Raw genomic sequence first — 21,485 nt, 5'->3', positions numbered from 1 at the left:
TACCGTAGAGGTTTCTTTGACATCAAAGAGGCATAGAGGAAAACGTTTAAAGAAAAAAAATGACCCTGTTTTTGTTGAGTAAAGGTAGGTCAAACAGTCTGTTGACGGCAACTTCTGTTTTTCCTTCACTAAATTGTGTATCAAATAAGGCAGAAATTTCGCCTGATTGATTAATATCACCCAGAATGATACACATACGATCTTTGCTGGGAAATAAACGCAGGTGCTTCCATCTGTCACCACTAGATGGCGGCGTTGTCTCAGTTTGTTCCCCTCACACATACTACAGAGCCCCAGAAGTTTTAACTCCAGTAATGATGTTGACAGATGCTGTTTATTTGACCATCCAGAAACTGTTTTTTTTTTTTACTATCTAAAGCAGTCATAACTTAAAATATGGCTGCAGGCAGCATGCACCACAAAAAACATCACTCCAGTAAACTACTATAAAGCCAGATGTGGACAAAGGGATTCACTAGGCTGCCTTTAAATCCCTTATGTTAACATTTATACTGTTTGCTGTTTATCTTATTCAGAGACAGTAGAAAGGAACAGGCCAATTCCAAATTAAAAGAAGTCAAACAAAGGTGATAGTTCAAGCTACTGTCATAATCTGATCAATGATTTGATTCTGGGTTTGAAAATAGGACTAATGAGAATAAAAATAGTGCAGTGAATCTTTTTTATTATCATTATTATTATTATTATTAAATGATAATAAGCTGTAGTTTTAAAATAGTTTTGATACTGAAACTGTCTCAGACAATGAAACTGATGAACAATCATTGTTACATCCGACAGCATTTCCTCCTCCGCTGTGAAAAGCTCTCCTCAGTCAGAGATTTTCATTTTGGAGAAATAACCAAGGAAATTGCAAACTTCCTGACGTTAACCGCGCAGCAGAAACTGGCAGTTCTCCTGGGTGAAGGCACACCACCTCCTTTGGCAGCTAAGTGTGTATCTGCCTAACAACTAATATGTATTAGAAAAGAAATAAAATAAAAGATAAAAAAAGAGCAGTGTACTACGTATATTATAATGTATAGTGATCAAAAATGGACTGCAGGGGTATAATATAGAGCCTGTTTGTGGCACCTGTGTATTGAATATGTATATATAATGTATTCACCGTATGTGACGTGTAAAATAGGATTACTTTTTATTTTCACTTGTATTTATTTATTTTATTTCATTTCTTATTTATTATTTTGTTTTTATTTATTATTCATTTTTTTTTTATTATTTATTATTATTTAACATATCTTTGTTCATGCCAATAAAGCTATTTGAATTGAAAATTGAATTGATTGGCAGACAATCTGCATCAACCACAGTGTAGCTGCTTAATATTCCCAAATATTATTTATAGTGCACATCAGCTGACACTTTGTAAACCTAAACCTGAAGAACTAAAACACAAAAAGGAGGGAAAAAAGAAAATAAAATTTTTTTTTGTGTGACTTTTGTGTATTTTTCTTTACATTAATGGTACAAGAACATTTTTAAACTTGCATCTCTATTTTTTCTTTTTTTTTAATTTACACATTTGGTATTAAAATATGGATGGCAGGAAAAAACAACTAATAAAAAGCCTCCATACATTTAAAAAATGTTCTCTTGTACCATAGCACATAGGGAGCAATGACTTTATAATGTATATTATATTCTCGACATATTGTTAATGGTACATTCATACATATGCAACATTATAATATCGTTTTCTGATGAATATAGGGGAGAGAAAAAGTTTAAAGTTGTATAAAATGGAAATGCTACAGTCAAGTATGAGAGCTCAAAATTGTACTTAGGTACAGTACTTGTACTTTTCAGACGTCACCTTCATGTTTCAGGAATTGTGACATTTTTATAATTTTTTACTATGATTCAGACATAAAATTATTTTACAATTATTAAAAAACTGAAATAAATAGATCACCGAGCAAGGCAATCATTACTCGCAGACCTACAATGAGTTGTGTGCTCCATATAGCTCATTCAGCATGTAAAATCAGACATGTGGCACAGTGTGACGTTCATAAACAAACAGCCTCATCAAAAACTCACCATTGCAAGTCAGGCATATTGGTATAAATTGCAGCCAGTGATGCTGAGAGAGGTTTCTGTGGGAGAGTGTTCGAGTCTGAGACAGAGACACTGAGAGTCAATAAACCCCAGGAAGTGAGAGCGTGTGTCCCATACACGTGTCTCGTGTGCATGTGTATCAATGGAATAGATTACAGAGAGAAGCACTGGCGAACCATCAGATGAATGGACCAGGTGTGTGTGTGTGTGTGTTTGTGTGTGTGAGAGAGATGTGGGGATTACCACTGAGACATAATGCAACTCAATCTGAGAGACTGCTGATGAAAGGAGAATGCTGCCCCTGTCCGTGCTCGTGTGTTCTCTGGGCTGCAGACGTTGCATAATATTGCAGGTGGTGGGGAGATACTGAGGACGTAATGTGAGGAAATCCCACAGGAAACACGCAGATGAGTCCTGATGGACGTCCCGGCACACATCTTCATTGTTATTCTAATAACACATCTGTATTTGTTTCCCAGTGTCATGTGTCTGCTCAGGTCCGTCTCAGCAGCAGGGACATCCCCCAAACTGCCTGTCAGCCAATCCCCTAATGCATGTGCTGCTCCATATTTACGTATGTACCTGTGTGTGTGTGTGTGTGTGTGTGTACAAGTGATGAAGGGCCTGCAGTTTATTGGTTAGGAGCCTCATAATCTTCTCAGAGTCAGAGGTGTATAAGAGGGATTCATTAAGCACAACTCTTCATGTAACAGCAGCCCGGACCACCATGACACTACCGACAGAGATAACACAGCAACACAAGAGGTGAGTATCAGCAATGACTCATTTAGATGGACATATTGTCCATTTATTACATGCAATATTCATATAAATAACAATTTCCTCGTGCTGTATTTTGCAATTTTTCTGCAATAACGTACAAAAAAGATTTTTTTATTTATTTCAAGTTAAGATATCAGTTTACAGGATTAAAAAATCACTCACAGGTTAAAATGTTGGAAAATGAAGTCCAAGAAGAGACATAGACTCAGTGGCCACTTTATTAGGTACACCTGTCCAGTCTAATGCAACTGTTATGCCATAAAATCTACTTTTATGATGCCTATAAGGTTTTTTTTTGACACTGTCATAGCTAGTGGTGGTGTTACTGGACTATATTGGGAGGCGGTCAGAATATTAGGAACGCCTCTCAGTGAAATGTAGTCCAATGCAACACCTCCTGTAATTATCCTTATAAGAGACATATCATTGGATCATGTCTCTGACAGTGTCAACCAAACTGAGCATTATCTTTTGTACTGAGTTGTGTGACATTGTCCAGGTGTACCTAACAAAATGGCCAATGATGCTGCAGTTTTGTGAACTCCTGTCACTGGCAGACAGTCCGATGAGTAATTAATAAGCTATTCTCAGGTTGGGACCACGGGAACATTCAGCATGTCCTCACAGTAATCTGATTATGACGGTGCTGCGTAGCTTAAAGGCATCATGGATGGTTTATTAGTAACGTGAGTGAGGGATTACAGGAGCTGTCTGTAATCAAATCTGCATTCCTTAAGTAATTAAGATGTATTTGAGGTGTTCTTGAGGGGTGTTTGTGTGTGTTTCTAATGCCAGTTTAGTCCTACATCCTAATGCACTTTTCCCCAATTTTATCATTAGACTTGTTTTTGCCACCATCATCACCACCGTCGTCGCTAAAGACGAGGCTTTTTTCTGAATCACTTGCACACAGCTTTGAATTTTTGAATTGTTTCGACTTTGGCTTTGGGACAAGAACGAAAGTCAAGGAGGCGAAAGTCCAAGTAGGGTTGGTTGGAGGGGTGGTGGATGGGTCCAACGAACACTGACTTTCACCCAAGACAGCAGTGTTCACGTCCTGTTAGATTCTAAAGCCAAACCCTGTTCTTTTTTCCTAAACCTAACCACGTGTGTTAGTTGTTGGAGGAAAAAAAAAATCCACTTTGCATTTTTGTACTGATGTAGTGGATTTATTCTGAAAGGGACTGTATGTAAACAGTAAATTTCCTGTGAAAACTGAAGTTTATTTTGAAAGAAGACAATGCATGTAACAGGCAGAACTTGACACAGCATCCCAGAACGTCAGCGAGTACCTTTCACATCGTATCTGGACATGGAAAGTCCACGACCAAACGTCCATATGTGATGAAATCAGAGTGAGAATGTGCTGTATATTCCATTCCTGCCAATATATCCCCCTAAATCCTACACACAAGACTTTTCAGATAGGAAGGCCTATAACATAGGATAGCCTACATATCCTTCTGCCTTTCCTCCAGTTGCCTCAGGTTTTCCTTGCTGCTCTTGTTTTCTGTTAAAACAGCTATTAAGAATGCTTTTTATGTGGCACCGGCGCCAGATTACTGCTATTTAATTGGCTGCTGTTTGTGCTTAATAGCAAGAACTTATTAGTTTGACTGTCTAGTTTGACTGTCTCTCTGAGAAACAAATGATAATGATATTCCACCTGTCACGTAATAGATAGGAGCCCAAAAAAGGTTGAGAACCACTGGTTTAGTGCGATAGCAAAATACCAGTGTTTGCCCTGAATGCTATGTATTTAAATGTGGCCACATGAAACTAAATTTCATAATATTTTTCATGCATTACATTACATATATTTAATGACAGTTTGACTGTCTCATTATAGTTCAAGCAACAAAAGCGTGAATTTGGATGTGGCCAAACCTGAAGCAAAGACTGGCAACAAAGCCCCCATCAGAGCCTCCGGCCCTGGAGCCAGCGCACCCAAGTTCAAACAGAGGAGCACCCGCCAGTTCAAGAGCAAGCCTCCCAAGAGGGGCGTCATCGGGTAGGCCTACATTTTCATGATCTAGAAAATTTGTATCTTAAACATTGCCCCACAATAAAACTTGTGATTATGATTTTTTTTTTATCTTCCTAAGCTTTGGAGAGGAGATCCCAGGAATGGAGGGGCTTGGCACTGGTAAGCCGGAGTGCCACAGTTAGGCTACTGCATTATGAAAAAGTACACACAAACAACACAACTTTTCCTTTTTCTTACTCACTGTTTTGTTCTTTCTTTTTCAGATATCACTGTAATCTGCCCATGGGAAGCATACAGCCATCTAGAGCTACATGAACTGGCTCAGTATGGTATAATCTGAGTCCCTTTGATGAGAAATTATATTTACACCTACCAAAGGGAACTGATGAGGCAGATTCAACAAGTGGAACTGCATCATCAATATTGGCTCTTCTACTGTATAATGGTAAACCACATACTAAGAACTAACATGTAAAAAATATGTCTGCATTTCTATTTTTTTCCTAAGTTGTTTTATATATCAAATGTATTTTCATAAGAATTTCAAGCTGTCATATTAATGTCCATCACCTGATGATGCTGAATGTGTCTGAGCTGTAGGTTAATATGAACGCGGTCACTGGCTTCAATTGTCAGCATCATGTTTAATTAAACTCAGAATAAAGCTTGTTTTTTTTTTTAACAACACTAGTTTTTCTTTCTTTTCCTCTCTGCCAAACTTAGCCGGTTATTAAACCATGCTTCTGTGTTAAAATCATTCCCATTATGATGTTTGTCCCTTAAAAAAAAAAAAAGTATGTTAAGTTAAAGCCACTCTTACCTTTCTTGCATTTCACACAGCACCCCTCCTCCTGCAACTCCATCTCCCTCCAAAGGCCTACTCCCCCCTCCTCCATTACGTCCTCATTACGTCTATGATAGACGTAGGCGTTGGCAAGGTAACATTAGACACACGGAAGAGGAGAGCGAGTGTAACGTTCACAACAAAGACACTCAAACGCAACCCCAGAGTTTTAAAACTCAACCGGAGTCAGTGATGACTGATGAGTTTTAGAATAAGGTTACAGTTAACGTTGGATAGTAGCGTTAACATTACTAGTAAGTGGAAACGCACAAGGAAGATAACGTTAATGTTTCAGAGGCTAAGCTACAGTAGGCTAACGTTAGCCATTAGCAACTGAATGCTGTGTTATATTAGAAGTAGTCTCTATATACAGACTCTACATTCAGTGAATGTAGAGTCTGTAGGCAAACCCCGGAGATCTTGCCTCCGGAAGAAGAGCGGAAGAGCCCTGGTTTCCGGTTGTAGGGTATTTGTAGTCCACGTGATATTGACCAACCACGTTTGAGCCGGCTGCAGTTGTTGCCAGGTTAAACGGTCCGTGCGGTGAACTAACGAGGCGGAACATAATTGGCATCACTGTAAACTCTGAATCCATCGCAATGGTTCAGCATATTTACTTATATATAAACAGAAGTCGGAAACGGAAATTCGCCTCCTCCGCCCAAATCAAACCGGAATGCCAAAAAATCGGGGGTCTGCCCCCAGAGGCTGTATCGCCGTCTGCCGGAAGTCAGACGCCGAATACAGCTGATGGGTTCCGAGAATGTATTAGAAGTAAACTTAACTTAACGTTACCTGTCCTGCACAGTCAAACGGGGGATGTTACGCAAGCGGTTACGTCAGTTGGAGGCCTCCACATGGGGAAGACAGACAGGACGCTCGACCGAATGCAGTGATTGGTCGAAGTTTTCTTAGAACCATATGAGAATGGTACAATTCTGAGTTGTTATCTCTGGTGGAATTCACTTACATTTTAGTGTGCCATCAGCTTATTAATAGCATTTTAACCTAAACAAAGGAAAGCATAAAAGCCCTGAAAAAAGTTGAGGCCAGCTCAACTTTTAGTTATAGTGCCTCACGCCTGTCCACAACATGAAATGTCAGGCATCAGTTTGTAGCTACGTGTCACCAACTTCCATTGAAAATGACTTGTGATATGTAAAATATAGATTTTTGCCAGCCAAATAATGCACTTCAGTCTGTCACCTTGGCGTTTTACGCTGAAATTTGCTTCATTAGAGTAAGTAGTTATTTTTTATTTACACTGGCAGGACAGACACAGTCATCTGAGTATTTTTGTTCTTATGGTCTCGGGGGTAGCATAGAAATAAAATGATGCATTTTATTTCTATGAGGGGGGTACAGTTTGTTTACTTCAAGTCACAAACAAGGTAGATATCCAACAGCAGTTAATACATTAAGTGTCAGCACACAATTCATCACCCCATGTTACATGTTAACTCTATGCCACTGGATGCTTTCTAATAGCCGTGTAGAGATAAACAGAGTCAGAATCTGGACCCCCAGTACAATGATTATAACTGTCCCGATCAGACCTTCGTGCTGCTCGACCCAGCGTGAGATTCCCCCCAGACAACCGCCCAGGAAGATCACACTTTGTGCGCTAAACTCATCCAGCTGCTGGGCTCCTACACCACACTGAGAGTTCCACACTGTGCCGTTCTCCAAAGGGTCCACACAGCATGTCGCAGGGACGCCACAGGCCAGAACTCCTGGAGCTGAGCAGTTGTAATATCTGCATAAAGGAGAAAAATATCTGATATTACCATTTCAAGGCATTCCTACGTCAAGTCGTGATGTGCTTCTTTAGTTAGTCACCCTCTACTCACATGTTGAGCTCCCAGTCGCGGTAGTTATCTGCCCCACAGCACTGCAGGTTTGACTGGATCTCATCCGTGATGAACCTCAGATCCAGATCATCCTGGTACCGCACCATGGCAGCTAACATCCCTGACCGCATGTAGTTTCCAATCTGATCTTGTAGACTGTAGGCCATAATAGCGGCCAGCACCTGGGCGGTGATGAGGACCAGCACAGCGGCAGAAAACAGCTTCAGTAAAGAGCAGTTCTCTCTTAAGGCGCCCACGCAGCCTGACAGGCAGAGCACAGTCAGCACAAAGCCTGAAGTCACAAGTATCAGCATTGGGTCAGTCCCGATATTGCCGATCTTCTCCTGAGCAAACGACTCTTTGCTGATGAGGCCCCACATCCCCACACCAAGAACCACCAGGCCCAGAACTGTGAACACCAGATTGCATAGGACCAGGAAGTATTTTAGGAAATAGTCCGTCCAAGAAGATCTGTAGTGGGGTGGAAAGCTGGTGAACACAGAGCTGTTGTCCAGTTCATTTTTTGGCCCTGCTTGTTGAAAATCAGCGGTGACATTGCCAAGCTCCTCAGCATCCTCTTTAGCAGAACTCGCCTTTGGACACACAGGAATGAAACAAAATACCAAAGGTTTTGAGGAGTAACACCACCTTAAACTTTTAACTAAACAGAGAGGTACTCAGTACTCAGAAAGGACCTAAAACAGAAGTTCAAAAGTGACCTCTTACCTTCGGTATGAGTGGACTGAACTCGTTCTGCGTGGTATCCCTCCTCGACCACGGCAGAGGAATCCTTTTTAGCATCAAATATCGCCTCATGTTGGAGACGTTTCTCTCTGTGCTTTTAGCTGGTCAGAAACACACAAGCTAAAGTGGGACATGGAGGGAGCATTCGCTACAGTACGAACAGAGGAGCATGTGAGCTGAAGTGGAGAAACCATGCAGTGTTTAGCCTCTGGCTGCTGCGAGCCGTGGGATTTCTTCATCATGTGAGAGTCACAGTGAGGGGATTAGACGGTTATCAAAGCATGTGTGAGAGTCTCACACACACACGAGTGGGACTCTGACTAACACAAGAGACTTTTGATTTTGGCTTACACATGTAAACCGCTAAGATGTCATGGTGTTATGTAATAATTTGATAATTATTATAAAATAAAGTGGATTGTTAAAGGAAAGTGGCAGGCTAAACTCAAAAACGTATACAGTGGCTGGGCTCCTACACCACACTGTTTTACCCTGCTGACTGTTACTTAAAGCAAGTAATGAAAAAAAATCTGTGCAGATCTGATTCTTCAAAAAACATCTTGTAGCCTAATGAAACTGAATTTTGTGACACAAAGTAATTTAAAGGAAAAGACATTTTCACATTAAAACGATGCTTTGTTCTTCATCTTCCCAGTGGCCAGATCTCCATGCGCATCTCCCATCTTGGATGACGCAGGCAGATTTTTGTTTGCTCTAGGTCTGTTGCTTGGACTACAGGTTGTAGCTCCTAAATTTTGTATGCCTGCTACCATAGACTAGAAGACTATATAAGCGGATCATGAGAGTCCCAAACAGTAAAACTTCAGAAAGATATTTTAGTGCACTGTTTGGCTGTAATACGAGAATTGGTGAATAGAAAGTGGACGCCATACTGTTTCCTGTATTATGTAAACAGAGGCTGAACTCAGATCAAACAGTAAAAATAAGCACTGCTGATAAAAATATAAATCAAGATTCAGTTACTGTGTTGCCTATTTCTTACATAAAATGTTTTCAGAAAAATATTTTAGCTTATTGTTTAACTGTAATTCAAGATTGTGTGTTACCGGCCGGTGGCCATATTGTTTCCTGTGTCAAAACTAGGCCACCAGGAAATGCACTGGGCTTTGAAGCCAATTTATTGTAGTGGCCAAACAGTGGAAATACAACTGCCGGGTTCATCACACAAGACTTTCCCATAGACTTAAGGCATTTGCACACTGAGTCTTTTTTTTTTTGTCTGAAATTGTCGCATGTCTAAAAATAAATACGACCTCACTGAGTCCAAAACTTTTGTCAATAATTAAAATTTTTGGAACAGGGTCAATATTCTGTGTTTTTTGCATCTGTCAGAAGCCTTTAGAGACATTTGACTAAGAATCAGTGAAGAAGATGTGGCAGCGGGACACAGCCGCGACAAGTCAGAGGAACGGGGCGCACAGAATCATTTCATAACTCAGATGGCTCATGTTCAACAGGTCAGAAAGTAATGTTCAGAGGGAGGACAGCTCCGACCCTTCATGCAACTTCAGTGAAGAGAGGCAAAGGAGGAAATGTGTCCTTACATTTTGTCACGTATTGCAAATTTTCACGATAAATGGAACAATTAAAGGCATCGGAGTGCAAGGCTTATGTGCGTAGCGATTTTTTTTGGATGATGGGTTGAAAAAAACGCATCCGAAAAAAAAGGACTCAGTGTGCAACGGTTTTCTTAACAGAACTCGATCCATTTGGTCTGATAACATTTAAGAAGTCTAGACTAGCCGTGCGATTAAATCATCTTATCCCCATTCAAGTTAGCGGATCAGTAAACTGGAAATCGCCAGCTCGGCCGGCGGAAGTCTTGTATGCTTGCTCTATAGGTTCAATGAGGCAGAGGCAGGGCTGCCCATGGACAGGGGCATCTAGCAGTTGGTGGTTCAATGCCTCTCTCAGGCAGCTACCAGTCTATGCTCCATATTTGGTCTGGACAGGGACTCAAGCAGGCAACCCAACCCAAGTCCCTATGGATAGAGCTACTGCTGCTCCAGGCAGTTGACCTTTTTTGGCTTCATGCATCACTGAGCAGCTTTCGTAGGAATAAACTGTGTCCTGTCCTCCAACACTATATCCAGTTCTCTTTGTACATCTATGGTCAAAACAGACAAGCTCTCATTACATCACCCACGAGCAGGAGCATTTATTAGTCCGGTGCTGCACAGTGCATTCTGATGGTTGTAGGTTTTCTACTTCTTAAGCAAAAACAAATGCCACAGTCCCTTTTTCTTTGTTTTCTCTGGTCATGTGGCACCAATGTCAAAAGTATTTCCACTTCATAGACAGCCCAGTTTTATGAAAAGACCATCGTTCCAGCAGTGAAATACTTCTCTCACAACACAGTGAGCAAATCTGCTCGGTCCATCCAACTCACAGCTGCAGCTCTATCATAAAGAGCACCTTTCTTTTATGGGAGTGAGAGAAGTCGATCCAGGCTTGTTAAAGTTGCATAGTAGGTGCTGGCTCCTGCTTGGCTATCACTGTGTTTCGGCAGAAACAAAAATTACTATGCAACACTCTCGCATATAGTGTTATTTTCCTACTATGTTGTGTTTCCATACTATAGTATGTAGTCATGTGGGGCCATTACACTCAACAAAATTATTCCTGTTAGCTCATTGTTGTATTTAGAAAGTATTCACCAGGAATGATCACGTTTGCTTTGAAGCTGGTATGAACAGCAGTTAGACTGGTCTCTGGCCTTATATAAACACTGACAGTCATGTGACAACCTCTGCATGTGACTCAGTATGAAACATGAGAATCCTCGTGGTGCACCTTCTGTTTGTCATCAGTCTTTGAGTATAAGAGCTGATGTATTTCACTTATACCGTCCTCTGATAAAGTCATTATGAAGCGATGTGCTGCTGTGTGTCAGTAAGAAGCAGCGTGTGAGCAACCAAGTGTGACAGTGAGTTAAAAAACAACGCAGGCAGAGGCCTGGTTATCTCACTCTCTGGCTCTGCAGGTCAGCTGCAGTCATTCTTTCCTCTGCCTGTGCTGGACTGAGCTGCACGGAGCTGGAAGGAAGTCGGTCCGCTGCTGCAGACAAAGCCTGAAGCTGACTAGTGGTGGACTCCAGATGGGGCTGTAAGGCTTATGAGGCTGGACATTAGTGCTGCTGTAAATGTGTTTCCATATTTATGGGTATTAACGGAAAAACAAACTGTGAGTTGTCACACTGAGCTTCCAGAGGACTTTATTTTTATAGTTGGTCATGGTTTTCACACAAGTAGCTTTCAAGAGAGTGTGTGGTGGAGTGCCTATAGGTGGATATATACACATGTATTCAGTGTTTTACAAAGACACACAGATGGAAATCAATATATGTAAATTTACTTGAGCCACTGGTACATTTGTATATGTCCATTTTATGCTGCTTTATCTTGTATTTCACTACATTTCATAGCAAATATTATACGCCACTACATTTATCTGGCAGCTGTAGTTTTACTATTTACTGTGGAGATTAAGGTTTTGTTTTTAAAACTATGATGCATTGTTCTAAACTACCCAACATATAAAACATTAAAACAATAAATAAAATTAAATACAAAAGAATAAAATAAAACAAAACAAAACAAAACAAAATAAAATAAAAATACAATAAGACAATGATGGAGTGGGGTCAGAGGAGAATAATGTGTTCTTTACTTTTGATTGTTTCGAATGCACAACTTGAACTTGTAGTGGAGTATTTGTACCTTCAGGTATCTCTCTCTACTGCTACTGCGCATTTCCACTAACGTAAAGGAAAATAATAAGCTTGGGGAGCAATGAATTATGATAATCAAAAGGTAAAATACATATCAGGGTGTCTGTAGGTCCTTGGAAGCATAAAAATGTCTTAAATTCAGTGTCAGAGGCATTGGGCCATGTTTTTTCAATGCAGCTTTTGTCATCTGATCACAAAAGTCATATTAAAAAGACAAATGTAACCCAACCTTAGACCTTAAACGTCATAAGGTAGTCCTAAATTTGAATTTTTGAGGTCTTAATTGCGACAAATATATTATCTAATTTCATTTATCCATCTTTTAATTTATTTCTGTCAAAAGGAGTCATGCTCTTCTGCATAAAAATTCTGAATCTTTAAACCTTCCAATGAACCTAATACTGTGTTCTTCCTAAATAAAACCTACCTCTGCAAGGGACTACATTTATACTACTTACCTATACTCACCTGCAATGCTTGAATAAAAAATAAATAAAAGTTTTGTCCAGAAATTATTGTTAAATGTGGTTAAAAATTATCTCAAAAAGGACTTTAAAAGCATTTAATTTAAGTGTCTGACACCTGCAGACACTCTGCATATATACATTTAGAAATAAAGTCAACATCTGGGTATGACTATTCCAGATTTATAAGCCAACCAATTTACTGTGACTGGTTACTGACAGAGTAGATTATCAACTGAGTGTCTGTCAAGATGGAATAGAAAGAGCACTTAGTTCCCACTCTCTGAATAGAATCCAACTGGTTCTGTAATATTGTCAGCACTGAAGATGTATGGTACATATGATATCCATCCTTCAGCACACAGTGCAGTGTGTTGTGTCTGTGGATGTAAAGTTGGTGCAGATGGCAGGGACCATCGCCAAGTCAGATTCCTTTCCAGCCGTGATGGGCTCGCCTCGTGCCATATATCAGTACTGTCTGCAGTCATCAGCACAGGATGCAGCAGCATTCACCGTCTTTCAAATGGAACAAGGAGCTCCTATCTGGAGTAGATCAGAGGTGGAATTTCTTGTGACAAAAGGTATTTCATTTCAGAGCTGTCAAGTAAAAGCATTCCTTTTGCTTGGTATTTAAAAAAAAGTAGGAAAATATGCTTTGGTGATGGACATTTTTCTGCTGCGTTTGGGTCCAGCTGCATTTGCCAGCCCAAAGTTGTCCAGATTACAGATCTGTCCTCCATTAGCAGTCAGATTATTTCCACATAAATGATCTCGACCCATCAGGGGTGGGTTAATGTCACACTGAGAGAACTGATGGAGTAAATCAGACAGCGGCTTATCTGAGTTGGGGAGTTTAGTGCTGAGGAAATCCCCCAGGGGCTGTATATTTTTCTCATTACTGTACAACAGCTGTTTATTATTCATTCATTTTTTTTATGCAAATGATTAAAACTAATCACTGTGTTTTCATCCTCTTACTTTCAGCTTCATCAAGTGCGTGTGTCTCCAGGTTTTGATCATCTCTGACAGCTAAAGGGACCATTGCCGGCTGCGTCTGACTGTCGTAGCCCAGATGTTGAGCAGATTTTATTACAGTAGGCGGTAAGAATGCTATGCCGGAGCCACGCTGCTACATCAAACACCTCCTCTGGATTAGGGCCCATAGGGAGCGCAGTTGCCCTACACCACTCACAGCAGCTAAAAGACATGTGGGGGGATAGATGGAGCAGAGACAGGGGATTATCAGGACCTCCCATTCAGGGTCTGTGGGATATTTATCACTGCAGCAGATCCACAGTCTGCAAGACACATCAGAGACCGTAGTGGAAAGCATGTGTTACGGGGAGCTTTGCCTTTATAGTGCCATGTTATGTGTGCAGCTTTGTGCACGTGCATGCTTAAGGAACAGAGTGTGTCTTCACTGCATCACTGAAGTGGGTGGGAGCAGGTGGGGGAATGGCTCCGGGAAATGAGGGAGGCTGTTATAAGAGAGTGCTGCCCAGGTCATGTTTCCTCAGTGTGTCACTGTTGAGGGATCGTACCACAGAGTGTGTTTGGCCGCTGTGACCTGGAAAGACTCCTGACACTACTTCACAGACAGGTAGAGTAAAACTCAAAGAGCAATAAATCTAAGTGACAGTAGAATAAAGTGCAGTGCTCAGGATCTACATGCAAAACCTTTGTTTCCTATTTCTTTAAATTAAAAATGTAGATTAATAACTTGCAGATTCAGTTGAATTTATTGTAAGTAAAATTCTAACTTTGTTATCAAGCGTAAGAGGTTTTCTTTAAGTGAAAATGTTTTAAACAAGTTTTCCTGGCATCACTTACCTACTTACGTATCTTCCCCTTTCCATATTCAGATGCTTTAATTAGCTAAAAGTAGAAATACCACTGTCGAAAAATACTCCATTACAAGTTAAAGTCTTGAATTAAAACATCAGTTAAGTAAAAGTATCAAAAGTAAAATTACTTATTGTGCTGAATGGTTACTTTCACAGTGTAATAGTGTTATAGATTATTCTAACAAGGGCATGTAGGAGCATTTTCATGTTAAAGTTTGTCAATGTGCAGCAAATTTTATTATTGAGTAGTGGAATACTACTGTATCATATCATATAAGCCTATCATGGGTTTGTTGTATGTAAAAAATATCTAATTATATCTAATTATTACATTACTGCTTCCCTGTACACTTGTTTCTCAGCAGTGGTGCCCCTAGAAATTTTTCACAGGGGTGGCCAGATGGGGCCGCTGAAAATCTTGGGGTGGCACATTAAAACCAAAAGCCATTGTGCTGTTGAATATAGGCTAGTTCGAAATTATGGCAGTTTGAGAGTTGAGAAATTGCTTGCAAATACACTTGGATTCCTTATGTCAAAGTTAAAATGACTAATTATCTGAGAAACACAAACATGCAGCTTTAATTTGAAGGAGTATGTCGATTGTAAGGAGCAAAACATTTACTGGGAATAACTCTTCCCAAGTTTAGGGGAGACTTGCGTGTACCCATAGAGCCCATTTTCATTCAGATGTCTTGAGATGAGAGTTAAAGGGACCCCTTTGAAAATGGTCATGCCAGTTGCTCCCTTGCCAAATTTTTGCCTAAATTTGGAGCATTATTTAGCCGCCTTCTCAACAAGATAGGGTGATGCGTTTGCCTCCAACTGATGCCTTAGGTTGTCTAGTTTCCAGAGACACCACTACCTTTGTGCTAGCTGAAAAAATAAGTGCCTAACAGCCTCTTAAAGACAGTAATGTCTGTCTCCGATTATTTTCACCGAGTTAGGGAAGCAATTGTGTCACTGGGGCCACGGCCACCTTCTCCCTCCCCTTAGGAGTGCCACTGTTTCTCAGCAGCACCCACATCTATAATTTCTGTTTTTCTCAGGTGAGGAAGATGATGATGAAGGGGATTCTGGTCCTTTTCTGCATGATTTTAACATGCAGAGCTCAGAAGTGGAAAGAGGAAACCTCACGTTGGGTCCCTAAAGGTCAGGGACGCTGCGTCGCCACTCTCAATTTTCCACAATCTGTAAATGATTAGAAAAAGGTTTCATTTTTTAAAGCACTTGAATCCAGTTCTCGTTTCTACAGTTCAGGGTAAATACTTGGCTTTACTTCTACTATAAATGTCTGTCCTCTGCAGAACACAGCAATGGCAAGACTTGTTCCAATCTGACGCAGGTGCTGGACAACTGGAAATTTGCTATTCTAACTCAAGTGAAAGACCTGCTGATCAATGACCACGCCTCTGTCCTGCCTGAATACAACAGGTGGGTCACAGTAGCTTCTGACTGTAAGTTGCAGTCATGTTAAATGCAAAGGCAGGAACAAGAAGAGAAAACAGTCCAAATGTTGGGAAAGAGCGAGAATAACAACACTCAGTTACGTCAGTGAGCATTTTATTGTTCCTCGCAGTGGTACGAAATTAGGAATTATGTAACTTGCTTTGCTCTGCACATGACCACTGACCTGTCAGAGCCAGTAATTCGATCCACAATTGCGCTGGTCCACACAAGGCCGACTCTACTTTGTAAATGACCTCACTGTGGGGACTGTGCCAACAAAAGACGGGAAATGTTTCAGCCTCATGTTCTGATGAATTGAGTGTATGTGGCAGATGTTACTTCAAGTCAGTGACCCTTTGCTTTAGAGATCAGGTTGTGGATCATACCAACACCCAGTTTAATGTGAACATTCCTGACTAACTGTTTCAGGTGCACTGCAGGCTCGCTGCAGGTGTCCTTTCTCAAAGTTGTGCCAAGAATATTTAAACTTTCATCTTCTTTTTTTTTAAGCGACTTCCGCTCTTTTTGTCTGTTACCCTGATGTTTCCTGCAGATGATGGGGCTGTTCCTGCTTAACAGCATGTCGTGACTTTCATGTTCATGTTGCCAATTTGACTGAGGTCTCGTCTTGGTTATGTTTTGCCAGTAAACATTGTTCCCATTTCATGTGAGCTTATGGAACATTTCAGAGCCAAAGCTCTTTGACTGGTCATTGGAATACTGAAATAATTTTCTCATTTGTTCTTTCCCAAATGTCTCTGCATGTGTCAAGGATCCAACCTCTGTCAGATGCCCTGGGTGACCTCTACAGGGAGTTTAACATGCTGAAGGATGAGCTGGGGAAGCTCACCTCAAAGTTTGACGGTTTGGAGGGTTTTGTGGACGACCTCAAGGACGGCAGATTCGCTCTGCCTCAGCGGCCCGTACAGAGGGTTCCCCCCAGCGTTGGTCTGAGGTCTCCACTGCGAGCACAGATGAGGGCTCATGATAGGGGGATTATCAAGGGGCCAACACTGCTCAGAGCGAGGAGGAGAGGGCCACAGAGACCTTAGACCTGTCAACGCTGATGTATCAAAAAAGAGTTAATATGTATATATATTTTTAAGGAGAAGATGATTAGTTTATATGAATTTATTGATGAGTGTGACATGAGAATAAGTCACGTGACTAAGAATAAATATATAAAGAGCGATGCATGGTGTAGAAAAGATGTTTTTTTTAATCTCTAAATAAAGTATTTATCTTTGCCTTTCTGTACAAAGTCACTTTTAACCACAAGGTGGCAGCATTTATCAAATTATCTCAGTTGCATCCTGCTGCTCTGTGTATCAATAGCTGGACATAATGACTGAAAAGGTAGCCTAAGTGTAATATAACACTGTTTAAAGATGCTTTTTCACATTAATTAACATTGTAAGATTATTGTATTTGTGATTATTAAAATCAGATTAATTTGACTCATACAAAAGTATTCCATCTCAGTTATAATATATATCCCACTGGAAGTGTGTGGCGGTGTATTTTTCTCCTCCTTATTTTCTGTGTGTGGGACATTTATGTGCATGTATCCTAACAGTGCCCAGGTTAGGTTGGGGGTTAATTTAAAGGCAGTGCCCAAACGTTAGACATAGACTGTATATTAAGATGGACAATGCATCTTGAAGCCCAGTTGCTGCCATCTTGGGCTGGTGATGTCATTTGGAGCTAGACTCTGTGCAATAGTAATCCCGTTGGTATCAAGTTCCGGCCCATACACCCGTCTGAGCAATCACGAGCAGCGACACTGATAGCGAGCATACTGATTGGCACACACAGCTGTCAATCGTGACTTCAGTCTCCCCCCACCCCCTTTTTTTTTAACATCAAATTACTGGTTATAACCAAACTTCTCAGAAAAATGAGAACTTGAACTAAACCAATGTGATAACAGCTACCTATGATGGCAGAAAGACAGCTCCGGCGGCGACCAAGATGTTTCGGCTTCACATTTGGAAAGCTGTAATGTCGTCCATCTTTATTATACAGTCAGTAGAGTGCTCCAGGATGAGGAAGTCAAAAAGCCAGTGTGATTTTTCCATTTCATTTCAGATTACTGCAGAAAATAAGCTCTGTGGCGAGCAAATATAACACCCCTACTGCAAAACTTGCAGTGGGTCTGCAGATTTGACAGCTAGTAATGTAAAGGCAAAAGACAACACAATGCTTAAAAGGGTTAAAACACAATTTTATTATTTACACATATGTTAAAATCAGAGTTAAACTAATGCTAGAGAGGGGGAATGGTCAGTTCTTTGGTCCCAAAGAGGCTGAAGAATGTCAGTTTTGTCAGTTAGTTGCTTCTGTAGTTGTCCTTCGTTGTCACACGTGACCGTTACTTGATGGCTGACTTCGGCCTTTCTGGAGGTGCGACTCTGCCTTAAGGCTGCGGCATGTCGGGGAGACCTTGGTCTGCAGATTAGAAGCACACAGAGAATGAGAGAGACAGACTGACATGTGGACAGGAAGCTGGGGAACAAACCAGCCTGTGACTGACAAAAGTTTTTAAACACATTTTTATATTTATTTTGACATATGCCTATTATTTTTTCCTGTCTCTAATATCCCAATCATCCTACCTTTTATAGTAGAATTTCAAAATGAACTACAGCATAAGAGAGATTGAAAGAGGGCAAAAAGAAACTCATCTGTTAATCATGTCCTCCTGAACTACTTTTTCGGAGGGGATTCACATTACAATATATCTAAAAACACTCATTTGTATAGGAAGAAACTAACCATCAGTTAACACCTCTCTTCCTTCCCAGGATGCACCTGCAGGCCTCCTCTCCTTATTTATAGCTCCATGTAAATGAAGAGGTCAAGTGTCAGCTCTCTGTAAAATCAGAGGGAACCGTCTCTGACTGCAAACACACTGATAGTTTAGTTTTCAAAATGTTTTATATCAAAGAAAGTTTGCTTCTAATGTGCATAAATTGCAATGATGAACATTTGTGCAGAGCCAAAGCTTTTATCGTGCAGTAGATGTCTGTCGTTGACTTATGGAAAAATGTAGCCAAAATTATTCCTTTATGCTTGGGAACCAAAGTAGTAAGAAGTGCATATAAAAGGCAGGATGTCTTGATGTCAGAACATTATTGTATTTTGTGAATCAGCATTTTCATCTACGCTGACTATGATGAATAAATTAAAGACATTTCCCTCCACAGAAGATCAGAGTAAGAAATGTGAGAAAGCATGCAGAGTGAAGCAAAGCTCCTCCTCCTGTCAGTCACTCTCAGTTTCAGTGTGGTATTAAATTGCTCCTCCAGCACCTCCTCTCCTCATCCTCCAAAGCCTCTGATCTGTCAGCAGTAAGCTGACTTTCCAAGTTACAAGGCCATTCTCAGCACACACTGACAACATGCTGGGGACCCTCTGCACTCTCATCACTGCTCTAACATGTAAGGAGGCTGACTTACTGCAGCTTTGACCTCATGTTGGATTCATCAGTCTGTGTGTTTCTCTTGACTCCATGTCATCTTGTTGTTTCCAGGTGTGAGTGGTGTGACGGTGGTGACACAGAAGCCTCCTGTTGTGACGCTGAGGAAAGGAGAGACAGCCACCATGGACTGTAACTCTGCTATAGATGGACCTCGCTGGTATAAACAGATTCCAGGAGGAGTTCCGCAGTTTGTACTGAATTATTATCACAGCTTTAGCGCTCCTCAATATGGCTCTGGTTTCTCCTCTCCAAAGTTCACATGTACTCATCAGTCAACAACAGATTATCGTTTGATCATCAACAATGTGGAGGAGGGAGACTCAGCAGTCTATTACTGTGCTACATGGGATGATTCTGCTAAAGAGCATGTATCACAGTGATTTACACTGTGACAAAAACCTCCTCACTAAACACTTCTGCTTTTTGAGTCTCTGACACATCTGATCATAGAGCCATCAAACAACACTTTGTGTAGCAACACACTATACATTTTTTTCTCCAACATTTAAATGATAACATTGGACTAATTCCCACATAAATTAATGACAAAATATATTTGTGAAAAAATGACAAAATTAATAAATAAGCAGTGCACCAGTAAATGCACACCACCCTCATCCATAATATCTGACATCTTGATATATTGCTAATCCAGGCTTTAAATGTGACAGTATATTCCCATATATAATCTTTAAGTTATAGAAAGATGCAGACACTGNCACCCTCATCCATAATATCTGACATCTTGATATATTGCTAATCCAGGCTTTAAATGTGACTATATATTGCCATATATAATCTTTAAGTCATAGGAAGGTGCAGACACTGGTTAGAATACACAAAATGAAGTAAATATTTTTAGATCAATCCTCTGGTAACCAGGTAGTGATGATTGTTACACTTCAAACTGCAGCAATTGTCAATCCTGTTTCATGAGACAGACCTTAAAGTCATCTGTTACACAGTTCTGAAAAAACAGAGCTGAGTTACATTCAGCAAAAACAAAACCAAATGAAAACTTTACACTGACGATTTCCATATCATCTATATTCACAGATTGTTTCCAATAAATGAATCACAGGAGACATTATTAATATGGAGCATGTTCACTTGGTGAGAGGACATTTCAGGAAAGTGATGAAACTGAGATCAGAGATAAAGAGTCATGTTTCCTCTCCGTCCTGCTTATTACTGAACACTGTTCACTGCACATACTGTANTCTCTTCTCCTCACACTCCAACCCTGCTCACCTCTCAGCTGGACAGTAAGGGACGTTTACACCACACACTGACAACATGCTGGGGACCCTCTGCACTCTCATCACTGCTCTAACATGTAAGATATTCTTCTCAGTCCTTTTATAGCCCATATTTTCACACACAAACCTTGGACTCATGTATTTTTCTCTGTATGTTGACAGATGTTGATGCAGTGATAGTGCTGACCCAGACGCCTGCTGTCCACACAGTTTCTACAGGACAACAAGTTGTTCTCAACTGCAACATTCAGAGATATGATAGCAATTATGTCAGCTGGTATAAACAGGTTCCTGGTGAAGCTCCTCAGTATGTTCTGAGATTTCGCCATTCTGACAGTGCACCAGACAACTTTGGATCAGGATTCTCCTCAGACAGATTCAACTCTAAATCCTCATCAAACATAGATTACCAGTTCATCATAAAGCGGACAGAGACAGGAGACTCTGCTGTCTATTACTGTCAGACATGGGATGACTCTGCTAATGAAGCTGTATCACAGTGATTCACACTGTGACAAAAACCTCAGTGAGAGACTCACTGCAGATTTTAAGAATTCTGACCACAATCAAACAATTAAAATCTGTCAACTTGGAACAAAACAAGAACAGACATTAAATAAATCTCTTGTGAGAGACAAGAGTGTGTTTAGTGTTTTGGAATATAATGAGACTGATGAAGTGAAGAGATGTTGACAGTGAAAGTTGGTCTCAACAGGATGTTTCAGTTCCACTCCCCTCATTAGTGAGAGTCAGGAGGTTTTTGTACAGCCATGTGTACAAACTGAATCACTGTGGTATTCGGACAAGGCACCAAGCTGACTGTGACAAGTAAGTACTTTTTAACTCATCATAAAACAGCACAGATTTTATGTTTCTCATTCAGATTAAGAGAAAATGGTCGATTCATAGCTTTTCTTAATATTCAACACATTGTTTGGTGAATAATAGAT

General features: G+C 40.5%; 2 protein-coding genes and 1 gene segment (V, D, J or C); 2 read left to right on the top strand and 1 right to left on the bottom strand.

Moving 5' to 3' along the window:
* The first annotated feature begins 903 nt into the window (after positions 1-903).
* On the top strand, positions 904-6,846 carry LOC126405355 (retinal cone rhodopsin-sensitive cGMP 3',5'-cyclic phosphodiesterase subunit gamma-like). Of its 2 annotated transcripts, XM_050069053.1 has the most exons (6): positions 904-953; positions 2,562-2,656; positions 2,796-2,847; positions 4,715-4,876; positions 4,971-5,011; positions 5,116-6,846. In XM_050069053.1, exons 2-6 carry the CDS (start codon positions 2,566-2,568, stop codon positions 5,190-5,192), a joined length of 423 nt encoding a protein of 140 aa, XP_049925010.1. In that variant the 5' UTR covers positions 904-953; positions 2,562-2,565; the 3' UTR covers positions 5,193-6,846. The 2 variants fall into 2 exon arrangements, with proteins under 2 accessions (XP_049925010.1, XP_049925009.1); XM_050069052.1 differs by lacking the exon at positions 904-953 and having other exon boundaries at positions 2,441-2,656.
* A 77-nt stretch (positions 6,847-6,923) lies between these two features.
* LOC126405354 (tetraspanin-10) lies at positions 6,924-8,471 on the bottom strand. The gene is made up of 3 exons (XM_050069051.1): positions 8,273-8,471; positions 7,547-8,139; positions 6,924-7,452 (listed from the first exon to the last, which is right to left on the bottom strand). The coding sequence occupies exons 1-3, from the start codon at positions 8,360-8,362 to the stop codon at positions 7,146-7,148; spliced, it is 990 nt and encodes a 329-aa protein (XP_049925008.1). The 5' UTR covers positions 8,363-8,471; the 3' UTR covers positions 6,924-7,145.
* A 10,607-nt stretch (positions 8,472-19,078) lies between these two features.
* Positions 19,079-21,476, top strand: LOC126406151 (Ig kappa chain V-VI region NQ2-6.1-like). The segment is given in 3 exon segments: positions 19,079-19,235; positions 19,328-19,648; positions 21,334-21,476. Coding segments are annotated over 3 exon segments (504 nt in total).
* Positions 21,477-21,485: the final 9 nt, after the last annotated feature.

The sequence above is a fragment of the Epinephelus moara genome, chromosome 18, assembly GCF_006386435.1.
Source record: "Epinephelus moara isolate mb chromosome 18, YSFRI_EMoa_1.0, whole genome shotgun sequence".
In the NCBI taxonomy this organism is placed as follows: domain Eukaryota; kingdom Metazoa; phylum Chordata; class Actinopteri; order Perciformes; family Serranidae; genus Epinephelus; species Epinephelus moara.
This window is presented reverse-complemented; position numbering and strand designations above follow the sequence as displayed.